This window comes from Trematomus bernacchii, unplaced genomic scaffold, assembly GCF_902827165.1.
Source record: "Trematomus bernacchii unplaced genomic scaffold, fTreBer1.1, whole genome shotgun sequence".
NCBI classification, from domain to species: domain Eukaryota; kingdom Metazoa; phylum Chordata; class Actinopteri; order Perciformes; family Nototheniidae; genus Trematomus; species Trematomus bernacchii.
This window is the reverse complement of record NW_022987577.1, coordinates 816,071-834,843: the sequence shown is the minus strand read 5'-3', so window position 1 is coordinate 834,843 and position 18,773 is coordinate 816,071. Positions and strand designations below refer to the sequence as shown.

Below are 18,773 nucleotides of genomic sequence, written 5' to 3'. Positions count from 1 at the left end.
GTGGAAAATGTAATATTTTCAAGCTAAACGTGTCCAAATGTACGTGGAAAAAAATCAAATCCTATATTTAAACTTGATATGTTCAGAAAGGTTGTGCATTATTAGAGTTTATGATTTTAGAGCAAAACTATTTTTTCTGTTTGAGACTTTTGGCCCTGACGTTGAATGCAAACATGTTATCTTAGATGCTAACTTGTGTGCAATTTTGGGGAACGTTAAGCAAACTAGTGTTGAGTTGTTCTGACAAAATATTATATATAAATTAAATATTGTCTTCTTATTGTTGTTATTGTCAAATTTGAAATGCAAGATGATTATCATAGCACTCCTAAATATACTGAACCACTGGCAGCAGGGAGGAAGGACGACCACAGTGTGTGTGTGTGTGTGTGTGTGTGTGTGTGTGTCATGTGATTTGTAGTTAACAGACGTGTCCTTTAATTCCTTCAGGAAGCTTTGCACTGAGTCAGGATAACAGCGTCTGGATTTATTTGTGTGTGTTGCTCGTTTTCTGAAGTTAGACATATCGGAGGCGAGGATGAAACCCATCTGAGAGGGAAGGAGAATGTGTTGAGTTATTAAAAAGATGATTGCACAGTTGAATAAATAGGAACAAAACCATTGCACTCACCGAGGCAGGAGTCCATAACAGATGGATATGAAGATATAGAATACCTTTAATAAAAAGCAATCACTAAAAGATGCGATATTTAGTCGACAAGGCCATAAAATCCCCAAAAACAATGTTGCTCCATCTCTTAAATATATAGTTGATAGCATGGCTGGTCAAAGACTAATAATGATATCAAATAACTATTTTACTCTTAAAGGTGGGGTAGGTAAGTTTGAGAAACCGGCTCGAGATACACTTTTTGTTATATTCCATGGAATGCTCTTAACATCCCGATAGCAATGAATATCTTAAAGGGGACCTATCATGCAAAATGCACTTTTGTACGTCTTTTCTACATGAATATGTGTCCCCGGTGTTCCAGGGAACTCACCAAGTGTCAGAAAACACAACCCTCTCTATTTTCCTCCATACCCAAATCTCTAAAAAAGGGGCTGCAACGGATCTGATAAAAACTGATCCAGATTTGAACACTGTCCTGACGTCAGGACGGTGGCGCTACGGCTATTGGGCCAACTCCACCAATCAGGAGGAGACAGCCACGGCCATTGCCGTTCGAAAGCGCTGGAGACGCTGTAGTACATATGCCAGGCCTGTAGATGGTGCTGTTCTCACTGAATCTGCCCTTGCAAAAACAGAGCTAGAAATTGTCAAATTGAGCGAAATGAGGCATGGCTAAAATGCATGATCTGTTTGGTATTTTGAAAAAAAAAAAAGTATAAATATGCCTTATATAGGTATGGTCCTACACTATATTATTCAAATATAGCATGATAGGTCCACTTTAAGTGCTTTGACAAAAAATCCATAAAGAAAAGTCATCTGTGGAAGCCGTAGTACTGTAAAAAGCACGACCAATCATCTGAGCCGGCCCGGCTCAGATGATTGGATGGCCTACCTGCCTGTCAGCCTTCCATCGGGGCACAAACTTATCTCGTGCCCTCATTGGTCATGTGCGCGTTCGTGTGTGTTGGAGGAGGGGCTCGGTAAGGAAGTGGCAGATTTTCTCCGGTTGTGTATTTTCAAATTCTAGCGCACTCGAGACGGTTTTTCAAACTTACCTACCCCACCTTTAAGGCACTAAATATTTGTCAGTTTCTGTAGTTAACTTCACAAAATTGGCAATAAAATTACTAATGTCGATACAAATATGAATGTTCTTGATAAACGAGCAAACTACTGCCAACTATAGTTAGACTAGTTTCTTTAAAGAGGCGCTGTTGGGCCTCCTGCAGAGGCTAACATCAGAGCAGACTGGTCTCTGTGAAGTGAAGCTCGATGGAGAAATCAACAGAGCGGACGACAGGATAGAAACCTTGCAGACTTTATTATTATTATTATTATTAACAAACTGTCCAATTTTCATCTGTACACAACAACAAAACAAAAAGACAAAGTCAATAATAAAAGCAACAAAGTGGGGAGAAAAATAAATCAGATGATCAGGAGCTCCGTGGAACATTTTACAAAAAGATCTTCATCACAAAACTAAGAAGAACAACGAGGAAGTTTGCACTCGCCGTCCAGAATCTGTGGGTGTGTGACACACACACACACACACACACACACACACACACACACACACACACACACACACACACACACACACACACACACACACACACACACACACACACACACACACACACACACACACACACACACACACACACACACACACACACACACACACACACACACACACACACACACACACACACACACACACACACACACACACACACACACACACACACACACACACCTTTACAGCAGGAATCCCTCGATGGGACGGCGAATAGGCACGCTTTTATAAAAAAGAAATAACCTAAGATTGCGAAAATAACAATGAAACAAGCGAAGGCATATCAACGAATCAGGACGTGTCATTTACAAGCATGGGGGGGGGGTTAGCACTCACCACAGCAAGCTTCAACAGATAGATAAGAAATGAAACTGTTTACAGTATGTCGTCACTCAGTAAAGAACACGTGCTGGAGAAGAGAGAGGAGAGACACCGTGAAGTAGCTTTTTATAAAACAAATTTCTGTTTCCGACGAGACCAAAAAGCTCGACATCACCCCTCGATACGGAAGCCCTGAGAGGCCAGTTTCATAAAGTCTGGATATGTTTGATGTGCCTGTGTTTAAGAGTGGAGAACAGGAGGGAAACTAAATGTGTGAAACGGGGAAAATATGTTTTATTTTTCTACTTTTTTTGGGGGTCTTTCGTGAAAACAGGTGAATTGTCGAGATCGTTTTACGTTTTTCCACCTACAAACAGCATTTTTCTTAATGACAATTTAGCAAAAATTCTTTGTGTATTTTCCTTTACAGATAAGGTACATAGAGAGTTGTGTACCGTAAGGACCAGGATCGTTTACACCCGTTTAGGATCCAAGACAATGGGCAAAACAATTCTTTAAAGAACATTTTTTTCACCTGCAAACAGCATTTCTCTTAGAGACGTTTTAGTCGACCTGTTTTCCTTTACAGATAAGGTACATAGACAGTTGTTTACCATAATGTCAATAAGACAGAATTGAGGAATTTGATCTGCAATTTCTAGACAAATCACTCGATCAGTTTAGAAATTAATTGGCGAAAAATTGTGGGAAAATATTCCATCTAAAGACAAACTTAGACGACTGAAACCCAAATATTAAAACCTACATTTTAAACAAAAATCTGTTTTTCGCAAATGGAAAAAAGGAAATCTACAAAACATAATTTCCCCAAAAGTTTCACACATTGTTTTTCATTCTTTAAGCAACTTAGAAAGATTATCCTCATATATATATTTTTTTAATCACAAACTTGCCTCTCAGGGCTTCCGTACCCCAACGGAAGATTCCACCCGAAAAACTCAAACGCTTTTCTCTCCGGCATCAACCTGCAGGCCAATAAACCCTTCTGTTCATACAGACGTCAAACGGAGAAGAAGCAGTCAGAGACCTCAAAGACCTAGAGAGTAAATGATTCAGTAACGTTATCCAGTTTGTGTTTCCCGGTCTTTGTTTTGTGCGTGCTTCTCTTTCCTCGGCTCACATCCAAGATCATTTGACTTGAAGCAGACAGAAACAACAATGACTTTCTGAGACATGAGACAGACATGTTGAGTTTTGGTTTCTCTCAGGTCGCTTTCACACCTGCAGTTTGGTTCATTTTGGGGGGAAAACATTGACTTCTAACACGTCTCATGTTCAGGCTAAGTGGTGAAAAGTACGATTGTGATAGTCACATATTCAGAAGGCTGCATGAACTGTTTTCTGAACCCTTTTTCTGTTCATATCCTCATCACTGATCAGCGTTTACGGTGCATGAACGCACCAGTGGTCATCCCCAAAGTATCATCACATTACAGATATCGATGCACCGATTCAAAAACTACAACTCAGTTCTGTCACTAAAGAGAAGCAAAAACCCCCTTTTCCCGCGGGGCCTTATTTTCGGAAAAAACGTAAAGTATAACACAGTGAGAAAAGACCTGATAGGAAAGACTTTACACCCAAAAAGTCTTGTATTCGGTACCGAGATTAAGTCACACAGGTACTTCATGACTTCACGTCACCACTGCTAAGCTAAAGGTGGCTAATGTTGGGCTATAAAGGAACTACAGCACGGTCACATGACTTCACGTCACCACCGCTAAGCTAAAGGCGGCTAATGTTGGGCTATAACGGAACTGTGGCTAAGCTAAAGGTTGCTAATGTTGGCCGTGATGACGTTTAGTCGTCTCATTTAAACACTTGTTAGCAACCAACGTTTTTAAATCCACCAGTGGGGTATTTTCTGATGTATTTTATGTCGTAGAACAAAATCTCTTCAGCTCGTGTTAACCACAGACCTTGATTTAAGCTAACGACCAAAACCAGGAAGAGCTAAAAATGCCGACTCATTCAGGGTTAAAGACTCAGGATAGCTTCATTTTTGTTGTACCGCAAAAAAAACATAATCACTGCCTTATTTTAGACCAAAAACACATTCTAAAAACCATTGACTTCCACACCAGGTGACAGGAAGTGGTCAAATGCAGACTCATTTCAGGGTTTAGGACTCATTCCTGCACCACTTTTAACAAAAATGTACATATTTTTTCCGAAATAAGGTCCTTTAAGGTAAGGGACATCGCCTCTCTTCTCTGATCTGGAACAAAGCGTGCAGAGTTTAACAGCTGCCGTCTTTCAGAAATCTAAACCACCAGAGAGGCGTTCACTGCCCTACGGTAAAAATCAGTCATCTCCCAGAGGCAGGTTGATGCCCTAACCTTTGATCTTTCCCCCTCGTCCTCTCGCTCACTGGAGAAAAGGCAACCAGAGAACATTCAAATCATATAAAAAAACAAAACATTAGTAAACAAATAAATAAGGCTATGACAAAACAATATATATATATTTATAGATATATAAAAAAAAAAAAGAAATGTGCAATGATTCCAGTATCATCTTTACACAAATGTTCACATCTCTATAATAATCTAGAATATTTTCATTTCTTTATTTATTTATTATCCTGCAGGTTTCTTACCCTCCCAGTACGAAACCATCAGAGGGTAAAAGTAATAAATCCCAGCGTCGGCTCCACTGTCTCTTCAGGGTGAAACTGAAATGACTTCGGACGTAAAAATCAGTCAAGGCGAGCGAAACAAGCGTCCTCAATTTCGTGGTGCGTTCATTTGGCTGGGAAAAAACTGCATTGCCAGGTTTCAGAAAAAAAATTATCCACGAGACATTTTTTGTGGGCGATGTCGGCTGGGAGTGTTTAGTTTCCTCCTACGCCCTCTTATTTTTTTTGTTATCGTATCTGTTGCTCGGTGGAGGGCTGGTTGGTTAGCACCGCCCGCCTGGCAGTCCCATGGCGATCAAATCTAACTAACACACATCCAAAAAAAAAGAAGATATATCCAGAGCAAAAAACAAACCCCCCAAAAACCCTTAAGCAGGACAGACGAGAACAATATGGTGGAAAGACAGTTTCACACACACACACTTTTTCTCTCACACACACACACACACACTCTTTCTCTCTCTCTCACACACCTTTTCTCTCTCACTCACACACTTTAATCATTAAAATACTGGAGTCATTTAACCGCTCTATACATGAGCATTTCCCATCCCACTTTCTACACATTTACACTTATTAATATGATTTCTTCGCGCCCCATATTTTGACCTATGAACCCTAAAATCCTTACGATCTGAATGCCCCCTACTCCCAATCCTCCCATTTCACTGCAAAGAGAGGAGGGGGCGTAGTAATACTGCATCAGGTGAAACTGCAGAAGGTGGGCGTGGCCTCTCGAGGAGTGGGCGTGGCCTCTCGAGGAGTGGGCGGGGCTTACAAAGCTGATCAAGCCCACTTTTGTTCTGCAGGATTGTGGGTAATGTCATTCCAGCGATGGTAGAAAATGAAATGTAGAGGAGGAGGTATGTAAATGAGGGGGGTGGGGCTTATTTTTCAGCGGTGTTGTTGGTTGGTTGTTTGTTTCTCCTGTGGGCGTGTCCTGACCCCAAAGGGGGCGGAGTCTACCTGTCCTTCAGCTCCTGAGTGACGCGTTTAGTGAAGCGTCCGCAGAGCAAACCCATCACGAAGAGCAGCGCCACGCCGGCACCGATCACCGTCAGGATGTAGTTTTTGGACGGAGACGTCATCACCTGCATGGCGAGGTCTGAGAAACCCTCAGCGGGGGCCACCTGACAGGAAGTGAGGAGGACAGGAAGTGAGGACGACGGGAAGTTAGGACAGGATTGGACGGAGGATCCAATCCAACTTTATTTATATAGCACATTTAAAAACAACAGAGTTCACCAAAGTGCTGTACATCAATACATGTAACAAGTGTGTGTGTGTGTGTGTGTGTGTGTGTGTGTGTGTGTGTGTGTGTGTGTGTGTGTGTGTGTGTGGAACTCCAGCGGGAAATCCACCTCACTGTCCGCGGGGTGGACTCCTGAGCTGCTCGGGAGTCCACCCTGGCAGAGGGTGTGCCTATTGTTCTATAGCTGTGTGCCAATTGGTCCATTTGGACTAAGTGACGTCAAAAGGCCCCGGAATTGTTTTCAGAGTGTTTCCAGGTGTGTTCAGAGTGTTTCCAGGTGTGTTCAGAGTGTTTCCAGGTGTGTTCAGAGTGTGTTCAGAGTGTTTCCAGGTGTGTTCAGAGTGTGTTCAGAGTGTTTCCAGGTGTGTTCAGAGTGTGTTCAGAGTGTGTTCAGAGTGTTTCCAGGTGTGTTCAGAGTGTTTCCAGGTGTGTTCAGAGTGTGTTCAGAGTGTTTCCATGTGTGTTCAGAGTGTTTCCAGGTGTGTTCAGAGTGTTTCCAGGTGTGTTCAGAGTGTTTCCAGGTGTGTTCAGAGTGTTTTCAGGTGTGTTCAGAGTGTTTTCAGGTGTGTTCAGAGTGTTTTCGAGTGTTTCCAGGTGTGTTCAGAGTGTTTTCACTCTGAACACACCTGGAAACACTCTGAACACACCTGGAAACAGAGTGTGTTCAGAGTGTTTTCAGGTGTGTTCAGAGTGTTTCCAGGTGTGTTCAGAGTGTTTCCAGGTGTGTTCAGAGTGTTTCCATGTGTGTTCAGAGTGTTTCCATGTGTGTTCAGAGTGTTTTCAGGTGTGTTCAGAGTGTTTCCAGGTGTGTTCAGAGTGTTTCCAGGTGTGTTCAGAGTGTTTTCAGGTGTTTCCAGGTGTGTTCAGAGTGTTTCCAGGTGTGTTCAGAGTGTTTTCAGGTGTGTTCAGAGTGTTTCCAGAGTGTGTTCAGAGTGTTTCCAGGTGTGTTCAGAGTGTGTTCAGAGTGTTTCCAGGTGTGTTCAGAGTGTGTTCAGAGTGTTTCCAGGTGTGTTCAGAGTGTTTCCAGGTGTGTTCAGAGTGTTTCCAGGTGTGTTCAGAGTGTTTTCAGGTGTTTCCAGGTGTGTTCAGAGTGTTTCCAGGTGTGTTCAGAGTGTGTTCAGAGTGTTTCCAGGTGTGTTTCCAGGTGTTTCCAGAGTGTGTTCAGAGTGTTTCCAGGTGTGTTCAGAGTGTGTTCAGAGTGTTTCCAGGTGTGTTCAGAGTGTTTCCAGGTGTGTTTCCAGAGTGTGTTCAGAGTGTTTCCAGGTGTGTTCAGAGTGTTTCCAGGTGTGTTCAGAGTGTGTTCAGAGTGTTTCCAGGTGTGTTCAGAGTGTGTTCAGAGTGTTTTCAGAGTGTGTTCAGAGTGTTTTCAGAGTGTTTCCAGGTGTGTTCAGAGTGTGTTCAGAGTGTTTCCAGGTGTGTTCAGAGTGTGTTCAGAGTGTTTCCATGTGTGTTCAGAGTGTGTTCATAGTGTTTCCAGGTGTGTTCATAGTGTTTCCAGGTGTGTTCAGAGTGTGTTCAGAGTGTTTCCAGGTGTGTTCAGAGTGTTTCCAGGTGTGTTCAGAGTGTTTCCAGGTGTGTTCAGAGTGTTTCCAGGTGTGTTCATAGTGTTTCCAGGTGTGTTCATAGTGTTTCCAGGTGTGTTCAGAGTGTGTTCAGAGTGTTTCCAGGTGTGTTCAGAGTGTGTTCAGAGTGTTTCCAGGTGTGTTCAGTGTTTCCAGGTGTGTTCATAGTGTTTCCAGGTGTGTTCATAGTGTTTCCAGGTGTGTTCAGAGTGTGTTCAGAGTGTTTCCAGGTGTGTTCATAGTGTTTCCAGGTGTGTTCATAGTGTTTCCAGGTGTGTTCAGAGTGTGTTCAGAGTGTTTCCAGGTGTGTTCAGAGTGTGTTCAGAGTGTGTTCAGAGTGTTTCCAGGTGTGTTCAGAGTGTGTTCAGAGTGTTTCCAGGTGTTTCCAGGTGTGTTCAGAGTGTGTTCAGAGTGTTTCCAGGTGTGTTCAGAGTGTGTTCAGAGTGTGTTCAGAGTGTGTTCAGACGGGTGGAGTTACCTTGGCAGCGTAGCTCCACATGTCGATGCGGTCCTGGAGTCTCTTCTTGCACTCGGGCTGCAGACGCACTCTCTTGTCCTGCAGAGCCTCCATCAGGCACGACATCTCTGAGGAAGCAAAGTAAATCATCTCAGGTGGGGTCTGCACTGTGTGATCTACACCCTATGCTAATTTGGGATCACTAAAGTACCTTTCCATATACATATACACACACACACACACAATCTTCATTTTTCTTGATGCATCTGCATAAAAGTCCATCTTACAGTCGTCCCAATAAAGAATATTAAATTAAAAAAAAACACAGCAAAATGTCCAAATCATGGAAGATTATACTATTTTTTTTGGTCAAATACATAAAAATACAGTTCTATCTCAGAGAAACTAGCCTTAAAAATCATCTAAAACCAAACTAATAATATCTGATTTCCTGTTTTTCTTTCTATTTCACGTAGTAAATAAATATGTTTTATGTGATTCTCAGCTGAGGTGCGTTTGTTTTGTTGACTCACGGCGCCCTCGGCCCGGTGGGATGGCGGCACATTGGTGTTTGATGTCCAGAGCGCAGGCGGTGTGGAGGACGGGGTCAACAAAGATGTCCGCCTTACTCTCCTTCAGCATGTTCAAGACCTCCTGCAGGAGAAACAGGACGGAGAGGGAAGACAAGGAGGAGGATTTAAGAAGTGAAGGGAGGTTAGGATTTAAAGGAAGCATCAATATTGCATTTGTAGCAGCCGTAAGGTTAATTGTCTGCCTGCACATGCATGTTTATGCCACAAGGGGGCAGTTCAAGCTATTGTTTATTATTGTTTATTATGTGCTCCGGACTCTGAGGAAAATATTCGTAGTGGCCAAACGGCGGTACTACAACTTCCGTGACGTCACTGGAGCCAGAAATACTTTTTCCCATTGACTAACATGGGGAAAGAGACGTCTGTAAATCAAAACTAAATAAACTACCCAGCACTTAAATAGACTTTATTAGAATCATTAGGTCCTTAAAGTTGTAAAATGCACTAAAAGCTGAATCCAGATGTATTTTTCTCTCTTAATTCAGGCCCCGTCCACACGGAGACGATTTCAGTTGTATCCGCTAAAGTTCTTTATCGTATAGACGGTTTGTCCACACGAGGCCGACACGGAGCCCGAATCCGACACCCTGTGGTCACGGCCCCGGTAGGTCTGGAGATGAAACGCTTGCGGCTCCGTGTGTACTCGTTCTTTCCTATGAGAGCTGCTCATTGGCGCATGAAGGCAAAATGGCCCAACCTTTGAGAGAGCGAAGCGTCACAGATTACCCGTTACACAGAAGTACCCGTATGTGCGCTCAGAGCATGCGCAGTCGAGTTGCCCCTTAAGCCCCGCCCCCGGGCTCCCACTCTCGGCTCACTAGAATTAATGGAGAGAGAAAATAAATCTAGATTCGGCTTTTAGTGCATTTTACAACTTTAAGGACCGAATGATTCTAATAAGGGCTATCAGATAGTTCATACTGGGCACTTTATTTAGTTAAAAAAAAGTATCCACTGATTTACAGACGTCTCTTTCCCAATGTTAGTCAATGGGGAAAAGTCTTTCTGGGCCGGGGGACATCATGGACTGACACGGAAATTGTAGTACCGCCGTTTGGACACAACGAATATTGGGCACAGAGTCCGGCGCACTTCCTGGGCGCTCTGTGTGTACCAGGGGTGCCCAACCAGTCGATCGCACCCCTGGTATAGGGCGTACACACGGAGCCCAACAACAACAACGGCGGATCACAGGGTTGCGTTCGTGCTCCAGACGCTACTGACCATGCTTCAGATGTTAGTGCTCCTCTACCACAACCATCAGCAACAAGTGGACATGGAGATCTTCTACCTTGTTTGTTTGTTTCTTTATGCCCATGCTCGGGGGGTCTTCTTCGCTGCTTTTGGTGTATTTTGTGGCGGAAGTACAGCGCCACTTACAGGCCCGGCATATGTACTACAGCGTCTCCAGCGGTCTCGTGTGGACGGACACATTTCTTGAGCCGATTCCGTGTGGACGGAAGACTTTTTTTAAATCGACTTCGGTTCGAAATCGGTATCATCTCCGTGTGGACGGGGCCTCATTCTTCTGAGCCGAGAGCGGGAGATCGGGGGCGGGGCTTAATGGGAAACTCAACTGCGCATGCTCTATGCTCTGACAGCAAGGCATGATGGGTAATCTGTGACGTTTTGCTCTCGAGAATGTCAGGCCATTTTGTCCTCATTTGCAATACTAGAGGTAATGATAATTGTCGAACATTATTCCCGTCATCATTAATTAAGTTTATTAAAAGGATCATGGTGTGATAAGCTGAGACTTCTTCTTGCGTTTACTGTGCTTTGGATAAGATGTGTGTTGGCTTAGCGGCTCCTGGTGGTTGTTGTTGTTTACCTTCTTGCATCCATCCTGTTTGATCTTCAGCAGGTTGACCTTCAGACACTCCTCCACCTGCCCCGTCTGCTCCTGAGCGGCTGCCTCCTCTGGACACAGCCGTGAGATCTGAACACACACACAAACAATTAAGATGAGTATGTCAACAAATCCTAAATGTGTATGTGAAAAAATTCGGAAAACTATGTTGAAGAAGACTAATAAAAACACACACACGGGGGGGGGGGGAAGCCTCTACATGCTCACAGTACTCTGATCTGTTGTGTTTCTATTTTGAGATTTCCTCTAATTTTCTTCTGTTAAATGTTTGTGTTTGTAGTTTTTCCAGTGAGCGCTGCACATGTCAGAGGACAGAGGGGGTGGGGTTGTGTAGAGATTGTAAAACCCACTGAGAAAAATGAAGACAATAGCAGAAGTTTTGTATTTCCCTCAGAATTCACAAGACAATACCGCCCTCTGCTGGCCACTCAGCCTCATCGCAACACGGGGAGAAACCTCAAGGAGAGCCCAGTATAGTATAAATATATAAACACAACATACTACTAAATGATATCTGTCATAAGGATTCATAATGTATTCATTAATTAGTGTATTAACAGGAACATTCATAAACCTGGCTGTGAATGCTCAATGTTTAGTACAAAGGAAATGAAATAAAGAAACAATTAAAAACGGAATGTGTGTTAGTGATGAATGAAGTGTGTGTGCCTCTGCAGTGCTGTGAGTGTGTGCAGGGTTGGGTTGTAACGGAATACATGTAACGGCGTTACGTAATCAGAATACAAAAATCAAGTAACTGTATTCAGCTCGCGTTACATTTGAAAAACGAGTAATCTGATTACAGTTACTTCTATAAAACAGCTGTGGGCAGCAGATACTGTGAGTGTCACGGACATGAATTCATAGATCAAGGCAGAGTGGTGCACAGTGCACACACTCTCCTGTTTTGCCAATCCGGTGCTTAAACAAATATAGCTCAACACCCCTGGCCGAAATGTCCTTAAAATGAAGTCCGAGTTCGACATTTTAATTCATGTCCTGCCAACACTGGCAGGACAGAAGGCGACACGCTCGTTCTAAGCCGTGTCCCTCACTCCTCACATCCCAAGCTGCATCCCCAAAAAGTGTATTATGTTGTTACATCGTTTCAGATGTTATGTTTCAGTTGTGCTCTTGATAAACCATTAAAACAGTAAAAACTGTGGCTTGTGGGAGGTAGTGTGTGAGAGGTGAGTGTGTGTGTGTGAGTGTGTGAGTGTGAGTGTGAGTGTGTGTGTGTGAGTGTGAGAGTGTGAGAGTGTGAGAGTGTGAGAGTGTGAGAGTGTGAGGGAGTGTGAGAGTGTGAGTGTGTGTGTATGTCTGTGTGTGTGTCTCTGTGTGTGTGTGTGCGTGTGCGTGTGTGTGTACCTCTGCAGTGCAGTGTATCTGCAGCTGAGGGTCCAGCCTGTAATCGAGCGCTGACTCCTGCAGGATGACCTGGATCTGAGCCTCGCAGTCTGGAGACAAACGCTGCGAACACACAGAGACACATTAAAATGTTATATATAATAAAAACAATCAGAATCAGAAACGGGTTTATTGCCAGGTAGGTTCACACACACGAGGAAATTGACTTGATGTCATGGTGCATACATCAAATATAAAACTAAAAATCTTTAAGCACACTGTAATCAAATATAGTTAAATAGTAGGGCTGCACCATATTGGAAAAAACTGACATTGCGATATTTTCTTCCCCTGCGATATATATTGCGATATGAAAAAATAGAGGCGTGTGGCGCAGTGGATAGAGCGTTGGTGTTCGGATCAGGGGAGCACAGGTTCAAACCCCACTGCAGTCAGCATGTCGTTGTGTCCCTGAGACACTTCACCCCAAAGTGCTCCTGTGGGGATTGTCCACAGATTTGAGTATGTAAGTCGCTTTGGATAAAAGCGTCTAACAAGTAACATGTGATAAGACCGTTTGTTTTGTCCGCAAACCATCCTTTCTTGAACTTTAATACAATTGGTATTTTTTTAACTATATTTAACCGGATGAAGGATTTTAGTCACGGACTTCTGGATGTTAAGTTATCAGAGCAACAAGCTGAGCTAGCTCGGTTATCCTGCTGTGATCTGATCAAGAATGATAAAGTAGTGGGGTAAAGTACTGATACCAGAAACATGTACTTAAGTACAGTAACAAAGTATTTGTACTCCACTACTCCCCCCCCCCCCTCTGCATACAGGTAAGAGGGCTTGGTCTCACCTGGTCGGCGTACTTGAGCTTGAGGCAGCCGATGACCTGCCCCTCCAGCTCGCTGTCGGCCGTCGCCTTGTTCAGGATCGGCTGGCAGAACTTTGGGATGTCGGCTTTACACGCTTTCCTCAGAACTGGGTTCAGCCTGTAGTCTGCAGGCAGAGAGACAGCAGTGTACACAACATGGCATTCTTTAATATAAATACATCTAAAACACAACAGGTTTAATATATGGGAAACGCAAGATTCATTTCATTAAAAACCATATTTAAAAAATTGAATTAAATACAAACATTTTTATAAAATAAAATAAAATATAAAAAACAAATAATTTAAAATAATTAATTTAGTACATTTTAATAAAACTAAAATAAAGAAAAAACAAATATAAAAAAGGAAATAAATTATAATACATAAAACACCATTAACTTCCAATAATGCTTAATTTATTAACCCCTATATTTTTTTATTAGAATTATTGTGTGTGTGTGTGTGTGTGAGTGTGTGAGTGTGTGTGTGTGTGAGAGAGAGTGTGTGTGTGTGAGTGTGAGTGTGAGTGTGAGAGAGAGTGAGAGTGAGAGTGAGAGTGAGAGTGAGAGTGAGAGTGAGAGAGTGTGTGTGTGTGTGTGTGTGAGAGAGAGTGAGTGTGTGTGTGTGTGTGTGTGTGTGAGAGAGTGTGTGTGTGTGTGTGAGAGAGTGAGTGTGTGAGTGTGAGTGTGTGTGTGTGTGTGTGTGTGTGTGTGTGTGTGTGTACCTGTGTTCTGGGTGATCTGTCTCTTGGTGATCATCTGTTTACATTTGGGATCCATCAGCTCGCTGTTCTTGTTTTGTTTCAGACACTGAAGAGTGTTCTTCCCCTCCGACTCTGTGCAGAAACGCTACACACACACACCCCCACACCCACACCCCACACACACCCACACACACACACACACACCCACACCCACACACACACACACACAAAGAGCTGTTAAAACATGCGCAAATTAAATAAAGTAGTCATTTAATACAAGCTCCTTCCTTTTGCTCCGTTCTTTATTTCACTGAAAACCCGTCGGTTCGTTGGCTGTTCAAATATTTAAAAAAACTCCCATTTCTGTTTGTTTGCCATTAGAAAGGCTCGTCTTATTGAGGCTAACGCACCTGCAGGTCTGAGCTGGTCTGGAGTTGGTATCCTCATGGTTGCTAGCACATATGCTAAGTTGCTTTGGAGAAAAGCTTCAGCTCAATGACCTGACGTTAAAACTCACCTGTTCTCTCTCTGCTTCCACCCTCTACTCCTCTCCCCTTCTGTCACTGAGCTAAGGACTGTTATTGCTGTTATTTAGAGCGCTGAGAAACGCGCTATATAAATATGATGTGTTGTTATGATGTGCTGGTTTCACTGGTTTAGAGAGGATGCCATGTTTGTAGTGATTGTTGATTGTTGTGTACCTGCCTAAGGACTGCAGATGGACATTAGCCATTAGCTCACATCTCTCTTCTCTTCTCTGAGATGAATGTATTTGTATGCACGGTCCTTGTGGAAGTGAATACATCATAATTACCCGGATCATGTGCTTGCAGACTCTCATCAGCTGGTAGTCCAGTTCTGGATCCACCATCTCCACTTCCTGCAGTTTGAAGATCTTCTGGTGACATCTCTGAGTCAGCTGACGCTTGTTCTCCTTCAGACACTCGATCACCTGCAGAGACACATTTTAAAGTGTGTGATGTGTGATTGAATTTGTGCTGCAGGACATCTCATATCTCTCTAAGTGGATTATAAACTGAGAACACAAAGACACAGTCACAGATTCAAACATTCACACTTTACATTTAAGATTCAATTTCTTCACTTTCCAATGAAGTTTCATTTGCACCAAAATAAAATGTCTGCATTATTTTTCTTTACCCTCTTTGAACCTAATATTTTCCCCTTCAGATATTTTGATGACATTTACGTAATATAACTTTAACTGTGTTTCTTAAATGGCACATTTCATTCTCAATTGGCTTTGTTTTAATTATTTGGAATATAACAGATGGAATTACAAAGAGCTGGGAAATTATTGTAGAATAATATATAAAAAGTCCCTTAAATTGATAAATGTGGAGTCATTAAATAAAAGTCCCTTAAAGTGGACCTATCATGCTATATTTGAATAATATAGTGTAGGACCATACCTATATAAGGCATATTTATACTTTTTTCTTTTCAAAATACCAAACAGATCATGCATTTTAGCCATGCCTCATTTCGCTCAATTTGACAATTTTTTTTAGCTCTGCTTGTGTAAGGGCAGATTCAGTGAGAACAGCACCATCTACAGGCCTGGCATATGTACTACAGCGTCTCCAGCGCTTTCGAACGGCAATGGCCGTGGCTGTCTCCGCCTGATTGGTGGAGTTGGCCCAATAGCTGTAGCGCCACCGTCCTGACGTTAGGACAGTGTTCAAATCTGGATCAGTTTTTATCAGATCCGTTGCAGCCCCTTTTTTAGAGATTTGGGTATGGAGGAAAAGAGAGAGGGTTGTGTTTTCTGACACTTGGTGAGTTCCCTGGAACACCGGGGACACATATTCATGTAGAAAAGACGTACAAAAGTGCATTTTGCATGATAGGTCCCCTTTAAATAAATCAATATATTTGTATCCACTGACCTGTGCGTTTCCGAAGGCGACGTTCTGACACAGCCTGGTGATGTCGGGCTTGCACGAGTCGTAAAGCTCCGGCTCCAGACGGATATCCTCCGACTGCAGAGACAACAAACGAACAAGACACTTTAAAATCTGTGCAAGCAGAGAGGAGAAAAGGACAATCTTCAGAAAATTCAGAGGTCAGTGAACGCACCATCTCCACCTCCTCCACCCGCAGCTGTTTGCGACACTTGATGGAAACTCGCTGCTCCTTGACGTCCTGCAGCGTGTCGTTTCTCACCGTGGTGCTGAGGCAGATCACCACGTCCACCCTGAGGAGGGGAACACCGGGTTAGTCTTTACACTGAAGATCAGAGACTCAGATCAGTTGGGATTTAACAGAGAAAGTGATGGCTGCTGAACCGCAGGTCCTTCCTTCCTGCAGCGGCAGAGAAGGCAAAAGTACACACATCCTTTCCTCAAGTAGAAGTACAGATACTCGTGTTTAAAAATACTCTGGTAAAAGTAGAAGTACTGACTAAACTTCTTTACTCAAGTAAAAGTAAAGAGGGCTTTGAAATGTACTTCAGTAAAAAGTACCCATAACTAGCAGCTGTTTTAAAGAGTTTGTGTTCAACATGTAAGAAGTAGAAAGTACAGGTATTTGTGTTCAACATGTAAGAAGTAGAAAGTACAGGTATTAGTGTTCAACATGTAAGAAGTAGAAAGTACAGGTATTTGTGTTCAACATGTAAGAAGTAGAAAGTACAGGTATTAGTGTTCAACATGTAAGAAGTAGAAAGTACAGGTATTTGTGTTCAACATGTAAGAAGTAGAAAGTACAGGTATTTGTGTTCAACATGTAAGAAGTAGAAAGTACAGGTATTTGTGTTCAACATGTAAGAAGTAGAAAGTACAGGTATTTGTGTTCAACATGTAAGAAGTAGAAAGTACAGGTATTTGTGTTCAAAATGTAAGAAGTCAAAGTAAAAAGTAGTCAGAAAAATAAGTAGTGGAGTAAAGTACTGATACCAGAAACATGTACTTAACGTAACAAAGTATTTGTCCTCCACTACTTCCCACCCCTGTGCAGCGGTCAGACTGCACAACCAGCACAGCCCCTGGTAGACCTCCAAACACATAGACTGGAATACCCCTGATGCAATAACACTGTCTGTAAATATAAAACTTTTTGCAAGGGCAATATCCCCTCCTCCTGCTACTAAATGTCCACATTGTGGGACAAATAAATGATTTCTGATTCTGAATGAACCATCAGCTATCAATACATAATACCTCATTAGCATATTTAAACATAGCCACACAGAAAACTTGTAATATAAAAAGGAAAGGTGTTGAAGTCAGCAATGAAGTTTCATGGTGATATCTGATATTTTTTAACCCATTCACCTGCAGTGTCTCCTATATACTGAAACCTGCTTTTAACATTAGGGAACCCAGATTCCTTTAGTTTTTAACGTACTTAAAGCCTCCCTCTTTCCTCTTTCTCAACTTTGCTCAGTGTCTTCTGGACCGGCCGGTGGAAACTGTGTGTTGGCGGCTAACATTATAATTCAGTTCCCAGTCTGAAACCTCAGGAGGAGTTTTAGGGACGGGAACTGACCGAAAAACGTCTACAAAAACACCTGGAAACAGTCCATGTTCCACCTTTGAGCTCAGGACCTTTTGTCACATAATACTCCTCCCAAAGCTCAACTTGAAGTCGTTTAGAATAAAAACTTTGGGATGAAAACGAAGCTCCCAAAGCGAGTAAGTCGTCATTTCTTTGCTTGTGTTTTTTGTGTAAAATCTGAGAGAATTTAAGGAGTTTTTTTTCAAGCTGCAAATAGTTTTTACGTGTCTTACTTCTTCTTGATATTGGGACACAGTTTGAGGACGTCCTCCTTGCAGGCCGTCTTGAACTTGTAGGAGAAACGGAAATCTTTGATCTGAATCTGTAGAGGAACAGACAAAAGGGGCTTGTTAGGAAGACGAAAAAATGGTTGCAGAATCATTTAGGGATGGAAATATACGCATATTGTTACGGTAATACACGTAGAATTAGAGAAATGCAAAGTATTCCCAGCTCTACATGGAACTCTCTGCTCCATAGCTTCTCTTTGAATAACTGTACATTTAACATTAATATTTAACTTAAAGGGGACCTATCATGCAAAATGCACTTGTGTACGTCTTTTCTACATGAATATGTGTCCCCGGTGTTCCAGGGAACTCACCAAGTGTCAGAAAACACAACCCTCTCTATTTTCCTCCATACCCAAATCTCTAAAAAAGGGGCTGCAACAGATCTGATAAAAACTGATCCAGATTTGAACACTGTCCTGACGTCAGGACGGTGGCGCTACGGCTATTGGGCCAACTCCACCAATCAGGAGGAGACAGCCACGGCCATTGCCGTTCGAAAGCGCTAGAGACGCTGTAGTACATATGCCAGGCCTGTAGGTGGTGCTGTTCTCACTGAATCTGCCCTTGCTAAAACAGAGCTAACATTTTTCAAATTGAGCGAAATGAGGCATGGCTAAAATGCATGATCTGTTTGGTATTTTGAAAAAGAAAAAGTATAAATATGCCTTATATAGGTATGGTCCTACACTATATTATTCAAATATAGCATGATAGGTCCACTTTAATATTCAATTCCCTACACTCTTAAAGGTCACCTATCATGTAATTTCTAGGCAATAGCCTAGTGTGTTTTGCTCAAAATACCAAACAGATCATTCTAGCCAAACCTCATATCCCTCTATTTCACTTCCTGTTTCAAAAGTGCTGATTTGGGTATAAAGCTTTAAAAAAAATAAAAATTGATACAAAATAAAAAAGGAGGGGTCTGAGCTCATGCGGGCCCCGGCAGCTACTGTCTAAACTAAATGCTGCCGTGATGAAACGCCATATCATGGATTATCAAGGATTGTTTCTGAAACAGTATGGAGCTCAAAGGCTTTCTCTCTTGCCGGTTATACCACAAGGTGAGTTCCTTTTTATTTCCTGCTTCTTCACACA

General features: G+C 42.5%; 1 protein-coding gene across 2 annotated transcripts in view; it reads right to left on the bottom strand.

Moving 5' to 3' along the window:
- Nucleotides 1-2,809: 2,809 nt before the first annotated feature.
- Nucleotides 2,810-18,773, bottom strand: part of LOC117479838 (Golgi apparatus protein 1-like) — a 56,648-nt gene continuing 40,684 nt past the window's right edge. For both annotated transcript variants that reach the window (XM_034126929.1, XM_034126930.1), the window contains 11 exons: nucleotides 17,616-17,704; nucleotides 15,964-16,081; nucleotides 15,774-15,866; nucleotides 14,678-14,815; nucleotides 13,885-14,008; nucleotides 13,140-13,282; nucleotides 12,299-12,400; nucleotides 10,892-10,999; nucleotides 9,001-9,121; nucleotides 8,489-8,595; nucleotides 2,810-6,326 (listed from right to left, as the gene is read on the bottom strand). In XM_034126929.1, the coding sequence (XP_033982820.1) occupies nucleotides 6,159-6,326; nucleotides 8,489-8,595; nucleotides 9,001-9,121; nucleotides 10,892-10,999; nucleotides 12,299-12,400; nucleotides 13,140-13,282; nucleotides 13,885-14,008; nucleotides 14,678-14,815; nucleotides 15,774-15,866; nucleotides 15,964-16,081; nucleotides 17,616-17,704 (1,311 nt within the window). In that variant the 3' untranslated portion in view covers nucleotides 2,810-6,158. The remainder of the gene's footprint in view (nucleotides 6,327-8,488; nucleotides 8,596-9,000; nucleotides 9,122-10,891; nucleotides 11,000-12,298; nucleotides 12,401-13,139; nucleotides 13,283-13,884; nucleotides 14,009-14,677; nucleotides 14,816-15,773; nucleotides 15,867-15,963; nucleotides 16,082-17,615; nucleotides 17,705-18,773) is intronic.